The sequence below is a fragment of the Lonchura striata genome, chromosome 6, assembly GCF_046129695.1.
Source record: "Lonchura striata isolate bLonStr1 chromosome 6, bLonStr1.mat, whole genome shotgun sequence".
Lineage (NCBI taxonomy): Eukaryota > Metazoa > Chordata > Aves > Passeriformes > Estrildidae > Lonchura > Lonchura striata.
This window is the reverse complement of record NC_134608.1, coordinates 16,781,367-16,802,748: the sequence shown is the minus strand read 5'-3', so window position 1 is coordinate 16,802,748 and position 21,382 is coordinate 16,781,367. Positions and strand designations below refer to the sequence as shown.

At 35.2% G+C, this 21,382-nt stretch overlaps 1 protein-coding gene and 1 pseudogene across 5 annotated transcripts in view; both read right to left on the bottom strand.

Moving 5' to 3' along the window:
* Positions 1-21,382, bottom strand: part of RPS6KA5 (ribosomal protein S6 kinase A5) — a 64,880-nt gene that overhangs the window by 18,325 nt on the left and 25,173 nt on the right. For 4 of the 5 annotated variants that reach the window (XM_021531936.3, XM_021531934.3, XM_021531938.3 and 1 more), the window contains exons 4-9: positions 20,705-20,820; positions 19,787-19,894; positions 9,041-9,124; positions 5,005-5,108; positions 1,711-1,861; positions 377-538 (exon numbers count right to left, since the gene is read on the bottom strand). In XM_021531936.3, coding sequence (XP_021387611.1) covers positions 377-538; positions 1,711-1,861; positions 5,005-5,108; positions 9,041-9,124; positions 19,787-19,894; positions 20,705-20,820 — 725 coding nt within the window. Of the gene's footprint in view, positions 1-376; positions 539-1,710; positions 1,862-5,004; positions 5,109-9,040; positions 9,125-9,802; positions 9,931-19,786; positions 19,895-20,704; positions 20,821-21,382 lie in introns of those variants that run through there. The other variant, XM_021531937.3, reaches the window with a different exon arrangement.
* LOC110471371 (small ribosomal subunit protein uS17m pseudogene) lies at positions 6,481-8,359 on the bottom strand (annotated as a pseudogene).

Sequence of the window (21,382 nt, the reverse complement as noted above, 5' to 3'; positions counted from 1 at the left end):
TCCACTAGCACATAATGTGGAAATGGGTGAACTACATTGCTCTTGTTGAAGCTGGCAGCCCAGGCTGATGGAGTCAGGATGACAAGACTCCTAAGGTATAAAGAAATCAATAAAGAACAGACTGACTTTAGTCCAACAAGTAGGACATTCAGCTGGGAATGGAGAAACAAGGAATTTCGTATTTGCCCTTAGGACTGTTTCCATCTTTCTCATTTTGTGACTGTTGAACAAAAAGTCCTGGTAACTGGGACTAGAAGTTACACAATTAATTCCAGAAACTTAATAGGCAGGAGGTGAAAAAAAAAAAGCTACCTATACATTAGGAATTGTTCAAAAATAAATTTCTTTAAAATATTAATTTGTGTTTTTAAAATACCTGAAATATTCTTTCGGAAGTCTGAGGGGTTGCTGCAGGAGAGTATGTTGGATCCATTTCTGTAAACTCTTCTGCAAAATTACTGACATCCAGTTCATCTCTGATTACTGGTTTAAATGGAGCTGGTATTTTTTTGGCAGCTAAGTCCTCCCAGTTCATATTCTAAGCAAAAAATAGGAAAACAAATTGAATTAAATGAAAATTTTACAGAAAGATACTGGAAAGAGTCTTGTCCTGACACACAGTCCTAACTCCCTTTGCCATTTTCCACAGGCAGATGAAAAATATTCAAATTATGCTCTACTAATTTGCTTAGTTAAAGCCAAGCAGTGTCATACTTATTTGTATGTAGACAGAATCCAAAAAGAAAATCAATATAATTTAAGTGGAGGTGTATCAAACAATTACCATGATGGTCCCTGATTTTCTTCCTCTATTTCAGAATAACCAATATTTATATTTTTGTAGGCCACAGCGCATGCATCTTCAACTTTTCATTGCCAATTTCTATGCTTAATTACTGATGTGAGCTGTCAGAGCCCTGAGAGCATAAACCTCCAAATTCTTACTTGGGAAGCATGACTAGAAAGAGGAAGCATAGAAATAGCAGATATGAAAAAACTGCCCTGTTACCGTAAAGGAGTGGAACTGAAATTAAGTAAAGAATAGAAAGTGTTATATGATGGCAAAATGCATCTCCCAAAACAAACAGTAAAATAAGGAAGTTTAATTATGTTTAACTCTACTTAACTTCAGAAGCACCATAAATACATAATCTGTTTTTTCCAAAGAAAGCACACCATTTTAACCACAGTGTACAGAACACTACAGATATTGTACGCAAATCCAATCTTCATCATGATTTGAAAGCAAATGTTAATACACTGAAATCAGAATTAACACTTATTATAAAAGACTAAAGATTTAATTAGGCCAAGGAAAATAGAGGACTTTGGTGAATTTTATTAATATTCAGATTTTATTAATAATTCTAGTGGCAATCTTTAAAAATAATGTTTTAAAATAAAAACCCAACAGACAACACAATTTCAGTGTTTTACATTAAACCTTCTGATTTCAGCAGTGTGTTTTTTTGCTTCTTCAAGTAACTGATAGATACAGACAGCATGTATTAAAAACCTAGCATGCCCTTCTAATACACACAAATCCATACATACAAACACGTGGCTATTTTTACTAACTTCAATGCAATTATTCATGCAACTAATAAGTCTCTAAGTTGTTCTGTTAACTGAACAATGGAATTTCCTTAGACTTTGATTTCAGAGGCACTAACGCAGAATAAGTGGGATCTGGTGAGTTTTATTGTTTACCTGGAAAAAGGGATGCTGTTTGATTTCATCAGCATCAGTGGGACCACAACCTAGCCTCTTCTTGGGGTCTTTCATTAAAAGACGCTGAATTATATCCTTAGACAGAGCGCTCATTTCTTGTGGATAAGGTGGCTCACTTTTTAATATTCTCCTTTAAAACAAACAAAATAACAATGTGGAACTTATTTAAGAGTTACAATACTAATGGAAGCTTTAACATTTCACTTAAACTTCTATTGTACCTAGGAGGATAACAAATATGAAACCAACCTTTTTTTAAATAAAAGAAGGTTTAAGGAATTGCAGACATAGAACATCTGAAGAGATAAATTATGTAACTTAATCTACAAAAGGAGAACAACCCTCATTGCACATGCTTTACTTATTTACTTATTTAAAAGAAATCCCATAGTTGCAACAGATAGCTCCATGAAGAAATCAACTTGATGCCTAATAGCAGTCAAACCAAAAATAAATCCAACATTAAAATGTATTAGGAAATAAAGGAAAAAAAAACATATTTGGGGCATTGGAGGATTGCCTTCAGCCTCTGTGTTGCGCACAGTGCTCATGCCCCTGTCTCAAATGAAGGCGCTGTAACTGGAAAAGTTTTAGAGAACAGTAATAAGACTAATCAGGCATAGAATGTGTTTTATAGAATGTTATAAAAGGATAGAAGAACACAGTTTCTCATCAGAAAGAGAAAAAACCCAGAAACTACACACTGTTTCCAACACAAGAATAGAACTCTCCCTTGGAGAGACATTTTAGAACAAAGTTTCATTCTCAAATTTAACACCAGACAACCATTGTGCCACACGAGGGAGTAAAATTATCTAAAAATAGCTAAGATTACTTCCTACCTAGGTAAAATAAAAGAAGGACCCAGATCCATTTAAAAGATAACTTTTTTTTCCCCCTAAACTCAGAAAAATAAAACCATGCTATAACAGCTTGTGAGCAAGTAAAAAAATTGAATTCTTTAAGTCTGCTGCAATTGGCAAGTTTAAGCATATTTAGGTTAACCCATGTAATTTCTGGTTAGAATAACCTTGCTATCAAGAAAGAAGTTTGTACCAACTCGTATCTCTGTGCCAGTAATTTCATTATCAGGGCAACTGTCACTATTTGTTTTCTGCTTGCCTGCTCTACACAACCCTCAGGGAAAGCTCCAAATACGCTCCTGTTCTCCCAAAGGCATGCAGCAGTCACCATGCCCCAGAAGGTTCCACACAACTCAGGGCAGCAGCAATGTTCTCATATGGTCTTAAAAGGATCAAAACATTCATGACAAACTGCACACACATAACACTGAAATGATCCAACAAAGAAATGACTATCAGTGGAAAGGATTTAGAAACCACTGGCTATTATAAATATAGGAGTAACACAAGAGAGATGAAATCTAGTCTGAAATGCAATCATATAACTGGGAATAAGAAGATTTGAGCTATATAGCTGGGAAGAAGAACTACAAACCAGAGGGTCATCAGTTGAAAGTGACAGAAGAGGAAAAGGAATTAGATCTATTAGAGCAGCACTGGCATCAACAACAGGAATCCAAGAAAAAGGAAGAAGTATTTTTTGTTCAGACGGTAAATTATCCCTTCTGTTAACCAAGATCTTCTTGAAACATCAACAAGAATAAATTGTCCATATATAAGAAAGAACAACAGAAGCTAAGTTAAGAAAAGGCTTTTTTAGGAAACAAGATTTGGGAACATGTTCAATATAGGAAACTGTAAGAATTTAACTTCTAAATTTATCAAAATAAAAACTGAAATACCATAGGACTGCTGTCTATAAATGCATAGCATAAACATCCACCAGAACATAAACAGATTGAATAGTAAACTTGCCACAACTAAAGAAAAGTAAATTATTAGCTGTCAGAGCAGATGTTAACAACCTTGTAGTTACCTAAATTATCAGAAATATTATCTTAAAAAGCACAGAAGGGCCTACCAAAAAAGTCAAGTCCTGTAAAAAGTTTCCCAATTTTTGGGAAACAGTATCTGTAAAGTTCAGTTCAAGGCTTTCTGTAAAAGAAGAAATTGTTACTCCTTCAGAGTCTCATCTAGTAATCTTGGGAATCAAAATCACCAAATTCAACCATAGCATAAGTAACCAGTCAACCAAACTTTTAAGTTTAAATAGGGCAGAAAGATGTAACTAAAGTTTTAACTGCAATATAACAACCAACGGGGTGAAGTCCTGAATCTAATGACTCCTCTCTCCCTTGTATTTTTTCTACTGACTATCCAAGTTTCCTGTTTGCTGTAGTAGAGAAGTAAGAACCAAGAAACAGGCTTTCATCTCCCAAGAAATTGCCTGAATTTATAACATAAGTAAAATAAATTCTCTACATAATTGAGGCATATTCTACCATCCATTAGAACTTTAAATATCAAGTGATTTCGGGTGAGGGTTAGAACTAGGACAGTACCTTCCAACAGAAGCAAAATATTCTTAGTTTGGGGACTGGGCTTACAAGCTGATTTTTAACAGTAGTTAGTAATCTGAGCAATTTAAGGCCTCAACTTCCTGTTCCAAAAGAAATCCAGTAAAAGGAAATTTTTTGTTTTGAGGGAGATTTCAGTAATGTGTTTTGGAGAAGCTTATGGCTTTGCCTTTAAAAATGCTCCGGTGCTTTTACAGAACTACTGAAAACAAACCTTTAAAGTGTGGAGATTACTGAATGTAACAAAAAGGTTATATGTAAAAAAAATGGTATAGTTTATTTCATTTCTGTAAGTATCATATTAATTTCTTCTCAGATATGCAAATAGGGCTAGAAAAGATCTTTTTTTCATGCTATACACTAATAAAATAAACATTATTTGTAAGAAAAAGGTGGGAGTAGGGTACATTCTGACACTTTAAATCTGAAGTCTGCCAGAACAACCTAGCAAGAGCTGATAAAAAAGTATCTCTAGCTAAAGATATCTCTAATGTATTAAGATCTGGAATGTGATAATCATATTTATGTATAACGCTTTGGTATTTCATTTGACTTCCTTTTCAAGAGTAAACATGCAACAGGGCTAAGTATCTACAAGGCTGTGGCTTCGTGATAGTTTAAACAAAACAGGCCTTTTGTAAAATCAGTTCTACTAGCTAATAAAAGCTATCTACTTTCCGATGTCATTCTATCGAACAGAACTGGAGCACACAATGTTACCATGGCAGCACTTTCTTCCTAAATTTTAAATTAACAAACTTTCACAAAACATGTATTATAGCAAAAAGATCATCTGTTAGCAAGCACATATTCTTCACTGCTTTGAATCTTACCTAGAAATCTCTGCTTGGGAATTCTTCTCTCCATCGACTGTAAATGGCGATGCTCCAGTTAATAATTCATACATAAGAACACCAACACTCCACCAATCAACAGCCTATAGAACAAATGTAATTAGGTGTTATGATAGACTGAAGTAAAATTGTTAACAAAAGAAAGAACAGAACAATCCATACAGAAAGCAACTAGCATAGGAAGAACCTACCTGTATACAAATACAAAGGCAAAATGGGATACAACAAAGCATGAACAACTGTGGTATTGACTGAAGGTACTTTTGGTGATAAATTAATTTTATATTGAAATCACTCCACTTAGCTTCTTCAACTAATTTCTCAAGCCGAACTCTTTCTACTGACTGCTAAAGTTCCTTTTGTTTTCTCAACATAATTAATTTTGACTTTTACCATTGTGATGTGATATGAATTCTAATACATACTCAAAATAACAGAGGAACCTAAGGCTTGCTAAGAAGTAGTGGAACTTGAAGTTTTATGAGCTTGAGAACGAACTTAAGGAATGTTTAAAAAGCGGAATTTAAGATACAGTCCGCAGTTAATCCAGGCACCTGAAAATGCTATGAAATCATAGAATGGATTGGATTACCATCCAAGTGGGATGGATTAAATACCATCTTGTTCCAAAACCTTGCCATGTAGGACCAGGACACCTTTCACTAGATAAGGTTGCTCAGAGCCCCATCACACCTAGCCTTGAACACTTTCAGGTACAGAGCATTCTACAGCTTCTCTGGGCAACCTGTTCCAGTACCTCATCAGCCTCACAGTAAAGAATTTCAACCCACTATCTAATCTAAATCTCTCCTCTTTTTGTTTGAAGCCATTACCCCTTGTCCTGTCACTACATGCCCTTGTGAAAAGTCTCTCTCCATCTTCTTGTAGGCTCCCTTCAGGTACTGGAAAGTTGCAATGAGGCCTTCTCCAGGATGAACTCAATTGTCTCAGCCTTTCCTCACAAGAGAGGTGCCCCATCCCTCTAATCATCTTGGAGACCCTCCTCCGGACTTGTTTCAACAGGTCCATGTCCTTCCTGTGCTGGGACCCCAGACCTGGATGCAGCACTGCAGGTGGGGTCTCAACAGAGCAGAATGGAGTAGTAGAATCCCCTCCCTCACTCTGCTGCCCACTGCTTTGGATGCAGCCCAGGACACATTTGGCTTTCTGGGCTGTGAGTGCACATTACTGGGCCATGTCCAATCTCTCATCCACCAGCACCCCCAAGTCCTTTTCAGCTGGGCTGCTCTGATCTGTTCATCCCCAGCCTGTGTTAATACCGGGGGCTGCCATGACCCAGGTGCAGCACCTTCCACTTGGTCTTGTTAAAACTCATGAGATTTGCATGCCCAGCTCTTGAGCTTATCCAGATCCCTCTGGGATAGCATCCCATTCTTCAATTTTTGGTGGCTGTTGTTATTAATACCAATACCAACAACAACAACTTTTTAATGTTTAAGTATTCGGATCACTATTTGCCTATTTCAGTTCTTGAAATCTTTCACTTAGGTAGTATCTGCTTCTATCAGATATTCCAAACCTGACAGATTTTCAAGGAATCTGCTTAAAAGCACAGTTCCTTCCTGTTAGTAGATCTAAGACATTTCCAACCTTGAACACAAATTCAGACACTTCACGTTTCACCTGTTTTCTGTTTCACAGAGGCAAATCTTTCAGGAAAACCATGTCTCCAATATCCTACTGCTGCAACAGATCATGTGTAAAACAGTGGTTTTGGTTGTTAAAGAAGTTTAGTAAGGATATAGCACAAGCCTTGTTATTCCCACCTTGCCAGTTTACTGCATTTTGGTTCCTGTTACTTTCCCTGCTATCCATTTTGCATGGACAGCTCCACACTGTACAGGCACTGTTCAGTTCTGGTCATCCAGTGCCACTGCTGCACTGCAGGGGCCTTAGAGAGATGGACTGTGGTAACACATGGGATATTTGGCTTACTATATACTAATCATATCATTCATATCTCTCATACCTCATAACTTCCAAAATACTTATTTCTTTCACAAGGAAGGATGCTGCTATGAATAATAAAGGAAGAAGTTTAATCCTCTCAACAAAACTAATTAACAGGTGTTTGAACTTCTCAGGTTTACAGCCATGAAATCTGAAAATCAATGAAACTTCTCCTTCACTTATGTTGGCAAAATTAATACAATACAGGAAGACAGCTAGTGAAATCACAACAATCTGTCCACATATTTTACTTGGTTTTGCTTCAAAATACACAGAATCTGATGTCTTGTATATTCAGCCAAGAGTATCTAGAAGAACTACCTGATGAAGTCTCTGTACTGTTATTATCTTTGCAAATAAATAATTCTCAGAGAAAAAGACCAAAGAACAACTTCTTGGCATGTGTTTTTTCAAAAGAAAAGGAGGATCTGCAGAATCAGAAATCCAACTTTGAAAAAATAAATACTGAAATACTGGAGCAAGTCCTTAAGACAAACACTGCAATCATCTAGAAGAGATTATAGATGATAAATATTGATTAATGAGAGCACAGCATACTAAAGCAATCTCGCTTTCTCTTTTTGCAACATCTTTGAGTTGTTAGATCTGCAGTAAGTATGAAATACACTAAAAATCTGCTAAAATTAGCATATATGACATTGTCAATGGTAAGGTAGTGATTGTGTGGTGTAAACTAACGTAACATACATAACTGCAAAATCACCCCATTAATCACCTAAAAGCTGCTCTCAAACTGTGAAGTTACTCCTTAGCTCTCAAACTGTGAAGTTCCTCCTTATAGAATACTCTATGACTCTGCATAACACATGATGAAAGTATCAGACAGAACCAAAGGTAACAGAACAGATTTTCCTCTTTAAGTCAGCAACAAGATTGAATTTGTAAGCTTTGAGAAGCCTGAATCATAATTCAAGGTGACTGAGAAATTGGAGAGATGCTATGGAGGTGGCATGACTAAACTAAGAGAGTGCAGGAAAGAGCTTCAATATGTATGTTTTTTAAATTCCATTTTCAATAGCAACTGGGCAAGCAGTACAGTAGAAAAAGATGAAGAGGTTATAGTGGAATTCAAGGTAGGTGTAAGACAATGACTAAGTGAAAATACAAAGCATACTCTATTTTATCTGTAGTAGAAGAATCAGGGAGGTCATTCTGCTCTACTTCAAACTGCCAGATCCCAGCTGTGCCCACTACAGTGCTCCCTAACTGAAGGTAAACTCAGACCAAAACAGACACAGAATGCATAAAGAAGGAAAAGAAAGAACTTTCTCAGGCAAAAATCAGACTCTTCCAGGTCTTACACAGGCTGTTGTAAAAGGAAGCACAATCAACTACATTCCATGATCCGCAACAGAAAGACAACTCAACTCAGTCTACAGCAAAAAACTAGAGAGATTAAATATTCTCCAAAATTTCCCAGTATAGTGAGCAATCAGAGTAAGTTATCTAGGAATATTGTAGAATTATTTTGGAGAGTAGGGTTGTTTGTTTCACCTGTTTAATCATCTGTTAATTATTGTCTTGATCTTTTCTATCACTTACTGAGACTTTATTGTGCAATAAAACTTGAGTCACAAGCCAAACAATTTTACAATATGGGAACACTTATAGCATTAATAACCCATCCCATACCTCAATAAAGGTAACAGATTATTCTGATATCCAGTTTAAAATGTATATCAGAATTAGCCACAAATCATTTTCCACTCTAAACTAGATTTTTTATGCAAGGGCAAATAAGTGTTAACTATAAGTTTATTGTCCCACAGCATATTGAGAACAAATTTTGAACAGAACACAAATAAGCCTCAATACCTTTATAAATATGCCTTTTACTTCAGATCAGAAGAGAAAAATACATCAACATGCAATTGAAGACTCAGGAAACAATCTATCTTAGGACAACCTTAAATAACACATACTTAAAGAAGATAACATGTCATATTTTACAAAAAAACCCTCAAGCTAAACAATATGTTGACTGCAGAATTAGTTTATTTTCAGTAATAAACTTAGAACATACCTTATCATGTCCTGTGTCTCCCCCTCTTACAATATCTGGAGCCATGTATTCTATTGTTCCACAGAAAGAATATGCTCTCTCGTTCTAGGAAAAAAATAATTACAACAAACAATTACAATTATATTTTACAAATAATATGGGATAGATATGGCTAACAGTTCCAAGATGCTGGCAGCAATTCTTCTCCAAATAGCTCAGAGCTGCTAGCTAAATAATATTCCATCATATGTAGTGATGTATCACATAATGCTACAGAAAATTTAGTCTTTTATGAAAAAATAAAATGTCATAAGTTTGTGTTGCAGTCTAAGATAAGCTCACAAAAATTAATCTAATATTTAGAAAAAACTCTCCCAAAAGTCTAAATTAGCTATATATTTCAGAACTTCACAAGATTCCCCAACTAACATAGATATACATTTTGAAGGCTGCAATACCAATACTCTAGACAACAAATGAAACTTTTCATTAAAAAGGGTATTACTTCTAAGATGTACAATTTGACTAAACTGGATACAAGATCCTTTGAATTTATATTTAGGAATTCATTATGACCTCTAGAAAAGTTGTTTTCTTTCACAACAAACACATACATAAAAAACAACATTCTCTCAAGAAGAGACTTGGAGAAAGACAAGACAGAGAAGGGGAAAGGCAGACAGTGTTGTAAATTTAATTTCATTCTATACACTGAATTATTCTCTTGTTCAAAACTAAGCTGTTTTCACAGGCATGTATAATTGTTCCCTGGTAGCGATTTACCTTTGAGGTCAACATGAGGTCATGCTGTACCTTGCTAATGACGAAAGCACATGTGTTTGGGCCATGCAACATTGTTCCTCCCTTATCCTTCATGCTTCTAGCATTTTGGGGAGAGATCCTGATAGGTCCTTTAAAGAAGAGTGTTCAAAAAAGCAAATATTTCAAAAGTCAGGTTTTACATTTCTAAATTCAGGTTTGGAGTTTAAAACAGGTGCTATATAAGAGACTACACTAATGAGAAGAAGCTTCTTAAAGTAGAAATAGTGCTCTGTACTACCCTAAGGCATAAAAATTAAAACAGTCCAGCAGCACATTATTAAACTGTATTTCTTAAAATACATATACTGTGACTGGCTTTTTGGGGTAAAATTCTGAATTTAGAATAGTTAAAAGGCCTCATTTTGTGTAGATATTCACTTGAAATATTAACTTCTGAGACAAAACCATAAAATAAAGAGCTTTTAATTATTCCACTTTCTTTTGACACAACTATTGGTTCTCTTTGATAATTTGTTCTAGTACCTGTTATGTTAAAGAAATATAGTGTGATAGAAAGCACAAACAAAGAAATATGCTAGAAATTCCTAGCCCTGCATCAGAGAATCTAAACTAATTCAATCTCTGGTCTTTTTTCCTTCAGCTGGGAAGGTAGGAGGGAGGGATAAAGAAGGGTGAAAAGGAAGGGGAGTGGAAAACACAGAAAGAAATTGCTCTTCATGTGCTACCTCTCCAAAGAGTAAAGATAATGCAGCCAAAGTGAGATATCAAGACAACCACCTGAAAGCAAAGCACTCTGACTTCAACTCTAGACTAACACAGATTTGCCTTCATAAAATGCTGTGGAATGTTTGGACTTCAAAACAGCTGAAGTCACAAAATCCAGATACTTATTTGTTAGAAAGCTTTGTTTACACTGTGGTTTATTAAGGTACAAGTTTCATCCATTACATCTAGCTGTTACATAAAAAGCACAGGTTTTAGAGTATGAAGTTTCATTAGGAACACTTAGGTAAATTTGTCACTATTAAATATGCCTCTTACAGGAAGTCATTAATAGTTGCTGCTGTTATACATTACATGTGGGTTTAAAACATTTTAAAAGACTTATCTCCATTAACAGTTTTATTTTCTGTCATTTTCTGGTCTCCTGGATATAGGGGAGAGCGTCCAGCAAAGAACCAAAAATATGATTCAGGAAACCTATGAGAAAAGTCTGATAAAGCTGGGACTGTTTCACCTGAAGAGGTGAACCTGACAGTTCAGGGAGATCTCATCAATGTACAAAAATGCCTGAAGCAAGCATGCAAAAAAAAAGAGGGAGCAAGGCCCTTTTCAGTGATGCCCAGTGACAGGACCAGAGGAAACACTGTTTTACTGTGAGAGTGACTGAGCGCTGGCACAGGTTGGCCATGAAGGTTGTGGACAATCTCTCCTTGGAGATATTCAAAAGGCTTCTTGTGGGCAACTCTAGGTGACTGTATCTGTGCAAAGGGTTGGGCAAGATGACTTCCAGCAATCCCTTCCACTCTGTGATTCTGTCACAAAATGCCACAAAAAATGAAATAATCTGTATTCCAACATTAATTTTGAAACCACAGCCAAGTCTTATTTTGTACCCCCTTCAAATTTACATTTCATTCAACTGTATACCATAAATCCAAATTCCAAAAGCCACATTATTAACACTTCCATGTTACGAGATGTAAGACAGGAAAGGATGCTCTTAAAAAACAACTGAACTTGAATTACCTACAGGTAATACTCACTGAACATGCACATCTTACAAATACTTGAGCATAAGAATCTTTTGTCTTTCAAACTACCTGAAAATGTAGAAAGCATGTGTGTAAAATTTTCTCCTCAAAGATAGAAAGGACTTACGCTTTCAGAGTTACCTAATGATCTCCTTCCACAAATAAAAAAAGCACATTAAAAGCAACACAAAAAGCAAAAGGATCAAACTCCATTTTGCTGCAGAGACTAATCATATGCACCATGTCTACAGGAAAGGCCTGACTGATGGAGAAACAGTCACTACTGTCATAGAAGTATGTGTCCTTTAGAGAATACATCCTAGCCTACAATAATACGAATTCAGTTTCATATTTTCACAACATATGCAAAGGTAGCTCTGACAGTTATTAAGTCTTGCAACTGCTCAAAGTTGCCTTTCTTCCTTTGTTAAATGTACTTCAAAACTGCAAGCTGCATCAATTAGATGCAGGCTCTAGGCTATATCAGCAGTGTTTTGAATAGCAACCATTAGAAAGGAGAAGATACACCAAAATTTCTAGAATACAGAAATCAGTATAATCATTGTTCCTGTTTTGTATAGGTGTGAGTGTATGTAATCAGAGTCCTGAAAGTCATAACTTACAGCTTTGCTACAAGCATAAATACTGAAAACTTTCCCAGGATACCAATGTCAGGGCCCTGAGCTTATCAACGGGCTCCACAACCTCTTTCACCAATTCTAGGAGTTAGGCATCTCTGCTTAAGACAAATTCTGACAAAATGCAGCCGAGTACCCTATGTCAAGGGCCTCCTCCACTTCCAGTTGGGAGCTGGAGTTCAGGCTCCTGCTCCTACATCAGCTGTGCTGTAGGTATGTCTGTACTTGGCTGGGTACCTCATTGATACTGATCCATCAAATTAAAATCCTGACTTGTCCTCAAGCCCCTCTCTTTCCAACTAACTTTTCTGATAAGCACTGGACTGTTGCCCAAGCCTGTTTTTCTGGCACTAGACTCCCTCTGATCTTCTTGCGCCACTGGTCAGTGAGCACATGGATCCATACTTGCCACAGTCACCCTTCACTCACACTAATGCAGGGAGCAGTCTCCCCATTCTGCTGTTTCCTGACAAACTACTCCAGAACCACAGATCCTCCAGGAACAGCTGACAGGACTGAAGAATTTAAGTAGTTGAAGAGTACAGCAGTATCACACAGAAAATCTCATATTAGCTATCAGCAAACTACTGATCAAGTATTAGAGTTCCCTTGGTAAGCTCAAAGAAGAAAACCAGGACCATGGGATAAATCAAAAGAACGCTATCATAGCTGAAAATTTTCTTGTAATATGAAAAGGCCACATAGCAGAGGTTGTTCTAACAAGCTGTCCTGCTGAATGGATTTTGTATTTCAGAAAAATCACAAGTAAAGACTGAAATTCCTGACATAAATAGGACCTGTACCTTCAGCAAGCCTTAGAGGTCATCCTATCATAGATATTTACCTCAAAAATAAAAATGCACCAAAGAAATAACCCATTCCCATAGAAATTATACCTTCACTGTCATTTTCATAGCCCAGAATAACAATAATTACAGTCTTAATTTAGGAAGACATATGAAAATTGGCAGAAAGACCTCTCACAGTTCAAAGATGTGCTGTAGGTTTTAAATGGGGGGAAAAAAATCTCGCTTTAACAAGGTCTTTACCATACTGACTAGTTTCTTCGTTTTATTCACTCTTTTTATGTTTCAATTATTTTGGGAAACTTACCGGTGATAATATCCAGATTTAACACTAAATAATAAAGCTGTCTATGTCAGAAAGTATAACTTCAACCACAAAGTCTCTCAGCTGAACACTGTTGCTTCTGTAGCTGTAAACTTCTATTCACAACCAAAACTATGACCTTTGCAGGAGACAAATGAGGAATAACAAAGACAGGCAAAAAATGTTCAGTGATACACTAGTTAGACTCCTCTGCTGCACATAACAAAATCATAATGAAGACTGTAATATAAAAGTGAAAGCTTGGACTAGATCAAGAACAGTCGTAATAGGGTAGATCAAGGTCCACTAGTTTGCAATGTCATCATATGAAGATTTTTATAAAAAGGATAGGGTCATGTGAAATTAACTGAACATCCTACCCTGGTGGCTGTTCCAACTTGAAGAAGGCAGTTAAGTCAAAATTCCATGTTGGTTACTCTGCCTCTTGCCACAGCTAGACTAATGATTTCTGCTTTCAAAACACACATGGAGCAATGCTACTGAATTCTTCAAGCAAGAAAGATATTTACCTGCCAGCAGATACCATCAGAACAGGTAATTAAAGTGGACAGCAAGGGCAGTAAAACCTTGAACTGCATTAAGCAAGAAGTCAATCTGTGACCTCTACCTCTGTGACCCCAACAAAAGCCAATGGAAGGACACACTCTCATTTAATGTCAAGATTTAGGAACCCTTCTCACAGACTTTTACAATACCTGTGTTTGCTTTCACAGTGCAATGCAATCACAATTCTACCAGCAATTATTTAAATCAGTTCCTGATAACAGATTTTAAAACAAACAACTAGAGTATAGAAAACAAAAATCTCAATTCTGCAGACAAAAAAAAACCAATCCAGAAATGTATTATTGTCTGGGAGGAATACAAGTATGTACCACTGTCAACTTGGATGAACAATTTGTACTAGGTTCCTCTCAAAAGCATTGTCTTTTTGAGAAGAGAGAGGCAGTAGTACCAAGAAAGATCAGCATACAAAGCAAAACCTGAAAACCTCCTATTTCTTCAACAATAAGCAAAATTCTAAGATATGGAAGAGTACTAATTCTGGGAAGAATTCTGCTCGCTATTACTACAAGACTTCCACAGTTAATTTTTTCTTTTAATGAAGCAAATCATATAGAACATGTCAATTCTCAATATTTATCATTTCAGAGGGATCCAGATGTAAACGGTAAAGAAGTATGAATTGACAATTTTGTTCAAATGCAATCCATCTGGTTCTAAATTCATTTACATTTGGCTGTGAATCTGTGGTCACTTAAGATTTTCAGTTTTTCACCTGGATGACCAAGTTTCATGGAAGTAAGGTATTCACAGTTATTCAAAAGAAAAAAAAAATCTATGAGAAGAATGACAATTGGAATGTTTGCCCTCAGAAAGTTACCTGTTTTCTCTTTGAAAACAGAATCAGAATTTTTCTGAGTTGACTAGTAACCTAATATCCAGTAGAAGATTGGATAACAGACTAAACACAGATTGGTGTTTCTCTTCAAAATAGCATTTTTTTTAAAACGGTATATTACAACAGGAAAACAGCATCCTTAAATCAGTCATTGTAAAAAATCATGATCTGTCTTGCAAAAATTCTTAAACAGCACTTTGCTATTTTGACATCAAAATCTGGAGAGAAACTATCTTATGCTCTGGTTTTCTGCATTACTGGTCCATGATAGAAAAGCACAATCTTCTTTGTCAAAAGCACTGAAAACGGAAAGCTCTCGAGCAAAGGCTCAAACAGCCAACTGATTACTGATGACCTAGTTTGCAATTAAATTAGTCCAGCTCAGTAATGTGCCTTTCTTTAGAGTGTTTGGCATGTTCTTAATATTCCATTTCAGGACAGTTAAAACTGAGCCAACTGAAGTACAACAAACAAAGCAAAAAGCTTTTGCCATTGTTTAACTTCTTTTTCCAAAACTAATTATCCAGGCAGATCTATAACCGATGTTAACTTCTATGGACTAATTTCACTATTCAGTTTACTCTGACTTTTTTAGTCTTTGAAGAAATGTAAATCTTATAACTGTTTGTTAGGTCTACGTCACTGAACAATCCTTTAACTAAAACACAAGCATATGTAGCAAGTCATCTGAAGTATGAATAATTGTACTCATTTTTGCAAGAGAATGTTCATTGTTGGAAGATGCACTATCTAATTGCAATGATAAGACATTATCACTTTAATTGGACAACTATAAAGGGTCTTTTGAAGTTAAATGCATAGCTAATCTACTAGGTCACTCTCGTTAGATTACAGTTCCTAAAGCACTAATTAAGTCAACTTGTAGTCACTTCCTTCTGTTCTGGATTACCTTGACACTGCATTAACAATGTGTATAAATCTCTTCCCAGTCCATCTACCAAAACCCATAGTGGACTAGCCTCCATTTAATCACTTTCTCCAATAGAATGTGCTTTAAAGTCTTTTAAAAATACATACTACTTTTCTTTCCAAAACAGAATGTTCACTCTGTCATCAAATAAATAAAATCAAGTAATTCAACAGTGAAAGGCATCTGAGTTATAACTAAATTTGCAACCCTCATCAAGAGATTTTCAGATGAAGAAACAACAATTCTATTCATTCTACACATCAGATAGAAGTACACAGACATCCACCCAACTGTCTTAGGCTTCAATTCAATCATCTGGAATACTGAATATTCATTTTCATATTATTTATTACTAAGGTATTTGTATGCTCACAAACACACTGTTTGAAGACTGATAACATTCAGTATTTACGATCTAATTTTTTAAACTTCATTAAGCAAACACATAAGCTTCAGAAAAAAACTTAAGCTAATGCAGAAGACATGTACCAATGCAGAAAAATTGAGGACTTCACTACACTCTGGAAGAAAGTGTACTTTACTGGATTTAATTAAGAAGAAAAACATTAATTATTATGCATGGCTAAATAGATCATTTTTACAGTAATTAAATGCATTTCTTCATATTATTTTGCTTAAGACATAAAGATCTCCATGTATACTAAAATAAGAATTTTTGTGTAGTTATAGAACTAAAGGCAATGTGAGGGGAAAGAAGGATTTTTAAACATGAAGTAGCACTTTAGCAATATACCTCAAAATTACAATCAAACCTGATGACTAGGTTAAAACTGACATTGACCAAATCAAAACAATTCCAGCATAGAAGTGGAGCTATTAATGAGATAAAAAGATATAAGCTACAAATCCACCAGATAAAGGTAACACACAAGAAATACGATGGAAAAAGACCCCAAAAACAACAACTTAGAGTTCTGGGGTTTTTATAGATAAATGAATTACAAGACTCAAGGAAAAAAAAGAAAAACAAACAAAAACCGCACTGAAGTGATTTCACTTGGGCAATGAACAAAATAGTGCAGTAGAAGTTTCAAGTTCTACCAATTCTCCATGTCCTTTATAATAACTTATATTAGTGTCATGTGCAAATGTACTTTGAAACCCAGTTAGACAAACACTAGAATGAGATGCATGAAAACAAAGATAAAATTATCTTTTTTATCCCAATTTTCTTTACAATCCAGTTGAGATTTTAAAATCATATACACTAGCCTTAAATTCATCACAGGGTTAAGAATACAAATGCCATAAAAACCAATACTGAATCTCTTTCAATCTCTTAATCTATTACCTAATCCCTTTATTTAATTAGACTAGTAAAATTGTAGGTGTTCATGAGCTTTTAAATAAAGTTTTCATCAAAAGTAATTTCATACTTAAATACCATGATGCTGACCTACCCTACAAGAAAATTCTTTTGTATTGTACTACTTTATTCCAGTCAGGTTATTTATTCTTTTTGCACGTAAATAAAAGCATATTGCTTCATTTTAAAGAAAAACAAAGGCAAGCCCACTGTTGTTTCAGTTGTAAAAGACAAATTTCAGGTTTTAGCAAAGCAGTACCATAAAATACTTTAAAGCTCTTAAAGCTGCACTGCTTTAACTTAGATGTTGAATTTCACATGCTATTTTCACATAATAACTAAAACAGAGAGAATACTTGACAATGCACTCCTCACACATGCTTCAGTAGCTGTGTGGCAGAAATCAATAGGTTTCTGTTTTCCTACAAGTCACAGGCATTTGCTTCCTTTCACTCAAACAGTGCTTAAGGAAAAGCAGCTTCCCACCTCTCCACTGTAGAACAGTCAATCTGCTGTAATTATTGTAGTCCTGTTTGATTCATTAGGTGCCCAGTACATGGAAATCTTTAACAGTCATCAGATTATAACAGAGATAATAAAAATATTGAATCATGATGTTTTCTAGCAAGCATCACTAACTACAAAACTATCCAAACTTCATAAATACATGGTGAAGTATTTATCTCTAATAAGAACTCCAAATATAGTACAGATCTCTACTGTGATAATTTTTATCCCTTTTTAATAACCTAAATAAAACTTGTTTTAGATAATCAGTCCAAAGAGAGGGTTACTAGAATAAATTACAGTTGCTTAAGTATGCATTTCTAATGGCAAAATTCTTGCAAGAAGTAGGTGGACCATTGAAGATGTGAAGAAAGGGAGAGAAATGAAAGTACACTGCTCTGATTGAATTGCAAATGCTACACCTTTATCCAACTTACACAGTTACATAATTTTATTTAAAAGTGTTACCATAGTGAGGATGAAAGCAGCTATACAAGCAAAGTCTACCTGTTGTAAGTACATCGGTTCACAATTAAGTTAAGTATCTATTGTAATGAATTTTAAGTGCTCTAGTAGTAGCTCAATTGTCTACAAAAATACAATATGAAATGTGAATTTCCAAGTGTAAATAGGTCATTTTAATTGTGTTTAAATTCAGTAGCTAAATCACAATTGCACACATGAAAATCTAAGTCACATGCAGACAATTCATTAGATTTTGAAAGCAAACAACACAATCACAATTACTTTTTTTGTTAAAGAAACATGAAAACTGTTGAGATTTTTTACAGGAAAGACAAATATAAAATGTATAACAGAATAAAAGAAAAAATATAGTTAAATGAACACATTTAACAGGTATATACTGAAAACAGAATGGATTAGAGTCAGAAGAACCAACAATAAATTTCCAAGAAGCAAGATGGCTTTATTTAATGACTGGAGAAAGAGGAATCCAGTTCAGAGTGTGGATAAAGCAAACCGATATCTCTAATGCCTATCCAAGTCCTCCCCTTTCCTTACCCCGCTTTTAAATAATGTGCCAAAGGTGAGCACAGATGAGATGTGCTTCTTAAAAAAAACTGGTTTAAGACTTTAAGGTTCTCATTCATTATAACATTCTTAACACAGTGAAGATTAGGTTTCATTCAGCTTTGGATCAGAAGCTGGGGTACTGTTCTTTTTCTCACCCTTCAGCACAGTAATACCAGTACTTGACTTTGTCTCTTGTGCCTAGCACAGTTCTTCTCACAGCTCTAACAGGTCCCACTCTGCCTAGCCACACCTTTCCCTATCATTCTTTCCTGATGAAAACTGCATTTCTCTGCACTTACTCTATGGCACCGGTGTGGCAATCTGCTGCTAATCCCTTCTCATACCAGTTGAACCTCCTCTTGGTTTTGTGCTGTAACTTAGAAGGAATATACTGACATGTTCTCTACTATTTCCCTGCTTCAGAAAGTAAAATTTAATATCTTTTAAAATGGTCCCTCCTAAATCCTACCACACTCCATTTGAAATGCAAATATTCTAGAGGAAACTACCAGCTATCTATTTTTAGAAAATCCTTCTGCTGCTTCTAACAAAGCCTTTTAGATCTGCAGTCCCAGATTTCAATACCTGTGAAACTTAATGTGAAAGCCAAAAAACATCCATTTTAAAATTTCCTCAGAAGTAAAATCATACACACTTTTGACTCTCTGAAATCTAAAAAGCCTGTTTGGAGATAGAACTGTACCTTACAAATAATTAATAGCTAACATCAATAGTCAGAGATCACTGTTAGGTACTACGTCCTTAGAAAGAAATAAGCTTTTATCCTAAAAGCTTGCAATTAAGCTTATTAAAAGTGACACAAAGACATGAGAAAAAGACAAGATAATAATACATTAATTATTATTAGCATAAGGAAGAGTCATAGCATACCATTTGCCTAGTCATTCCAACAAATTAGCACAGTCAAGCTTTTTTTTTTTTTAAAGCATCTGAAAATGAAAACGTAAGTGACTTTTCAGACTTATGCAGGTCTTTCCTTTTTCATGTCAAGGGCAGCAGAAAAAAGTATGAAAGCTTTTCAGGGAAAACTAGAACAAAGATGTATGACAACACTGGCAGGCCTAAAACCAATAAACTGAAAGCTCAAAACCTAGTAACAGAGACAACTAGATTTTGTATTATGATGTAGGAGTCTGGAATGCAGGATTTCCATCCTTTTTAAACGTGCTTAGGATTGCAACAAGACTTTGTCATCTTGCACAATTCTGTCCACACCTACGGGAGAGCCAAATACTCACCTCATCAGTAAGAAACTCCTTACTTAGACCAAAGTCTGTCAGCACCACATGGCCATCAGAATCAAGGAGAATATTCTCAAGTTTTATATCCCGATATATAATCCCCAACTGCAAACAGAATATAAGAAAAAGTATTTCCAAATAGTGTAACCACACCAAAAAGATGTTGCTGAATGCTTTTAAATATAAAGCCACCAAAATTTACATTATTAAAGTAATCTGACACATGAAAGTTGCATCTCAAAAAAGACAAAATTTTTTTCATTTTTAAAAGCCTTTGAAGAAATAACTAAAATTAAATTTTAAATCTTGCACTGTGCACATCTTAAAATTTCAAGGACATACTGTATATCCCTTGAATCTAAAAGTGACCAAATACTTGCTGTTGAGTGCAAAACTCAGTTCTCCTTTCATTAAGATTGAAAATGGATGCTTCTGTCATACAGCCTAGACATAGACCATGCATATATGCATGCTTTGTAACAGTCTACAAATCTACTTATTACTTCTGAGAACTATAACACTTTTCATTTCTGCAGCTGTGCTAGAACTCTACTACTAAGTTGTGTAGAAGCAAAGATAACGGAACATTACAACCCAAAACTTGTTCATGTTCACTACAAATTACTTTTAGTAACATACACCAGTTCACAAGGATTACTAAAAATGAACAAATCATTTGTCAACAACACTACTCTTCACCCTGCAGGCAAAAAATTGTGGCCTTAATCTGGTGCACAAAGAGAGACGCTTCAATGAGGGTTATTGCTAATTATACAACTAATGTCCCATTGCTAGATAAAGTTAATTTCAATTTAGAACAATCTAAAACAATAGTTCTCCTTATTTACTTTATATGATACAAAAAGAATACAGCTATAATTTCTCAAAATCAGCACCAGAATAAAGTTATTTTACCTTGTGGAGATGTTCAAGTGCCAAAACGATTTCCCCGATGTAAATTTGCACCTCATTTTCTGAGAATCTCTCTCTGTGTGAAAGATGAGTAAACAATTCTCCTCCATTTATATAGTCTAAAAAAATAGAACACAGAAGCTTATAATTTCATGTTTTGATGATTTTATTTTCTTATTGGAATATTATTAGGTACTTTGTAAGCTATTTAGTAAAACATTCTAAGATGCTTTTCCTTAATTGTAATTCACTAGTATTTCATAGTGCTGTACAATATTCAATTTATTTCTTAGAGAACTGAAGGAAGAACAAGAGTCATGTCTGAATAAGCATCAAAACCACAAAATAAACCTCAACTACTCCCAAATTATAAAGATAGGGTTTTTTCACAAAAATAAGTCTTTTAGTTATTTAGGAATATGAAAAGAAAGCACAAATCATACCTACAAACAGAACCCTTGCAGATTCTTATGAAATACTCTGATGGGTAACAAGGCAGACTAACACAAAGAAAAGCAATTCAGAAAACAGGTATTAGGGGAAATAATCAACTATGAACAATTACAAAATTTTCCCTTCACAAGGGCAACCTTGATGGCAAAACTGCAAAACTTACTGCAGGAGATTATTTCCACATACACTCCCTCATGGAAACCACACTTTCATTCTTTGCAGGCTATG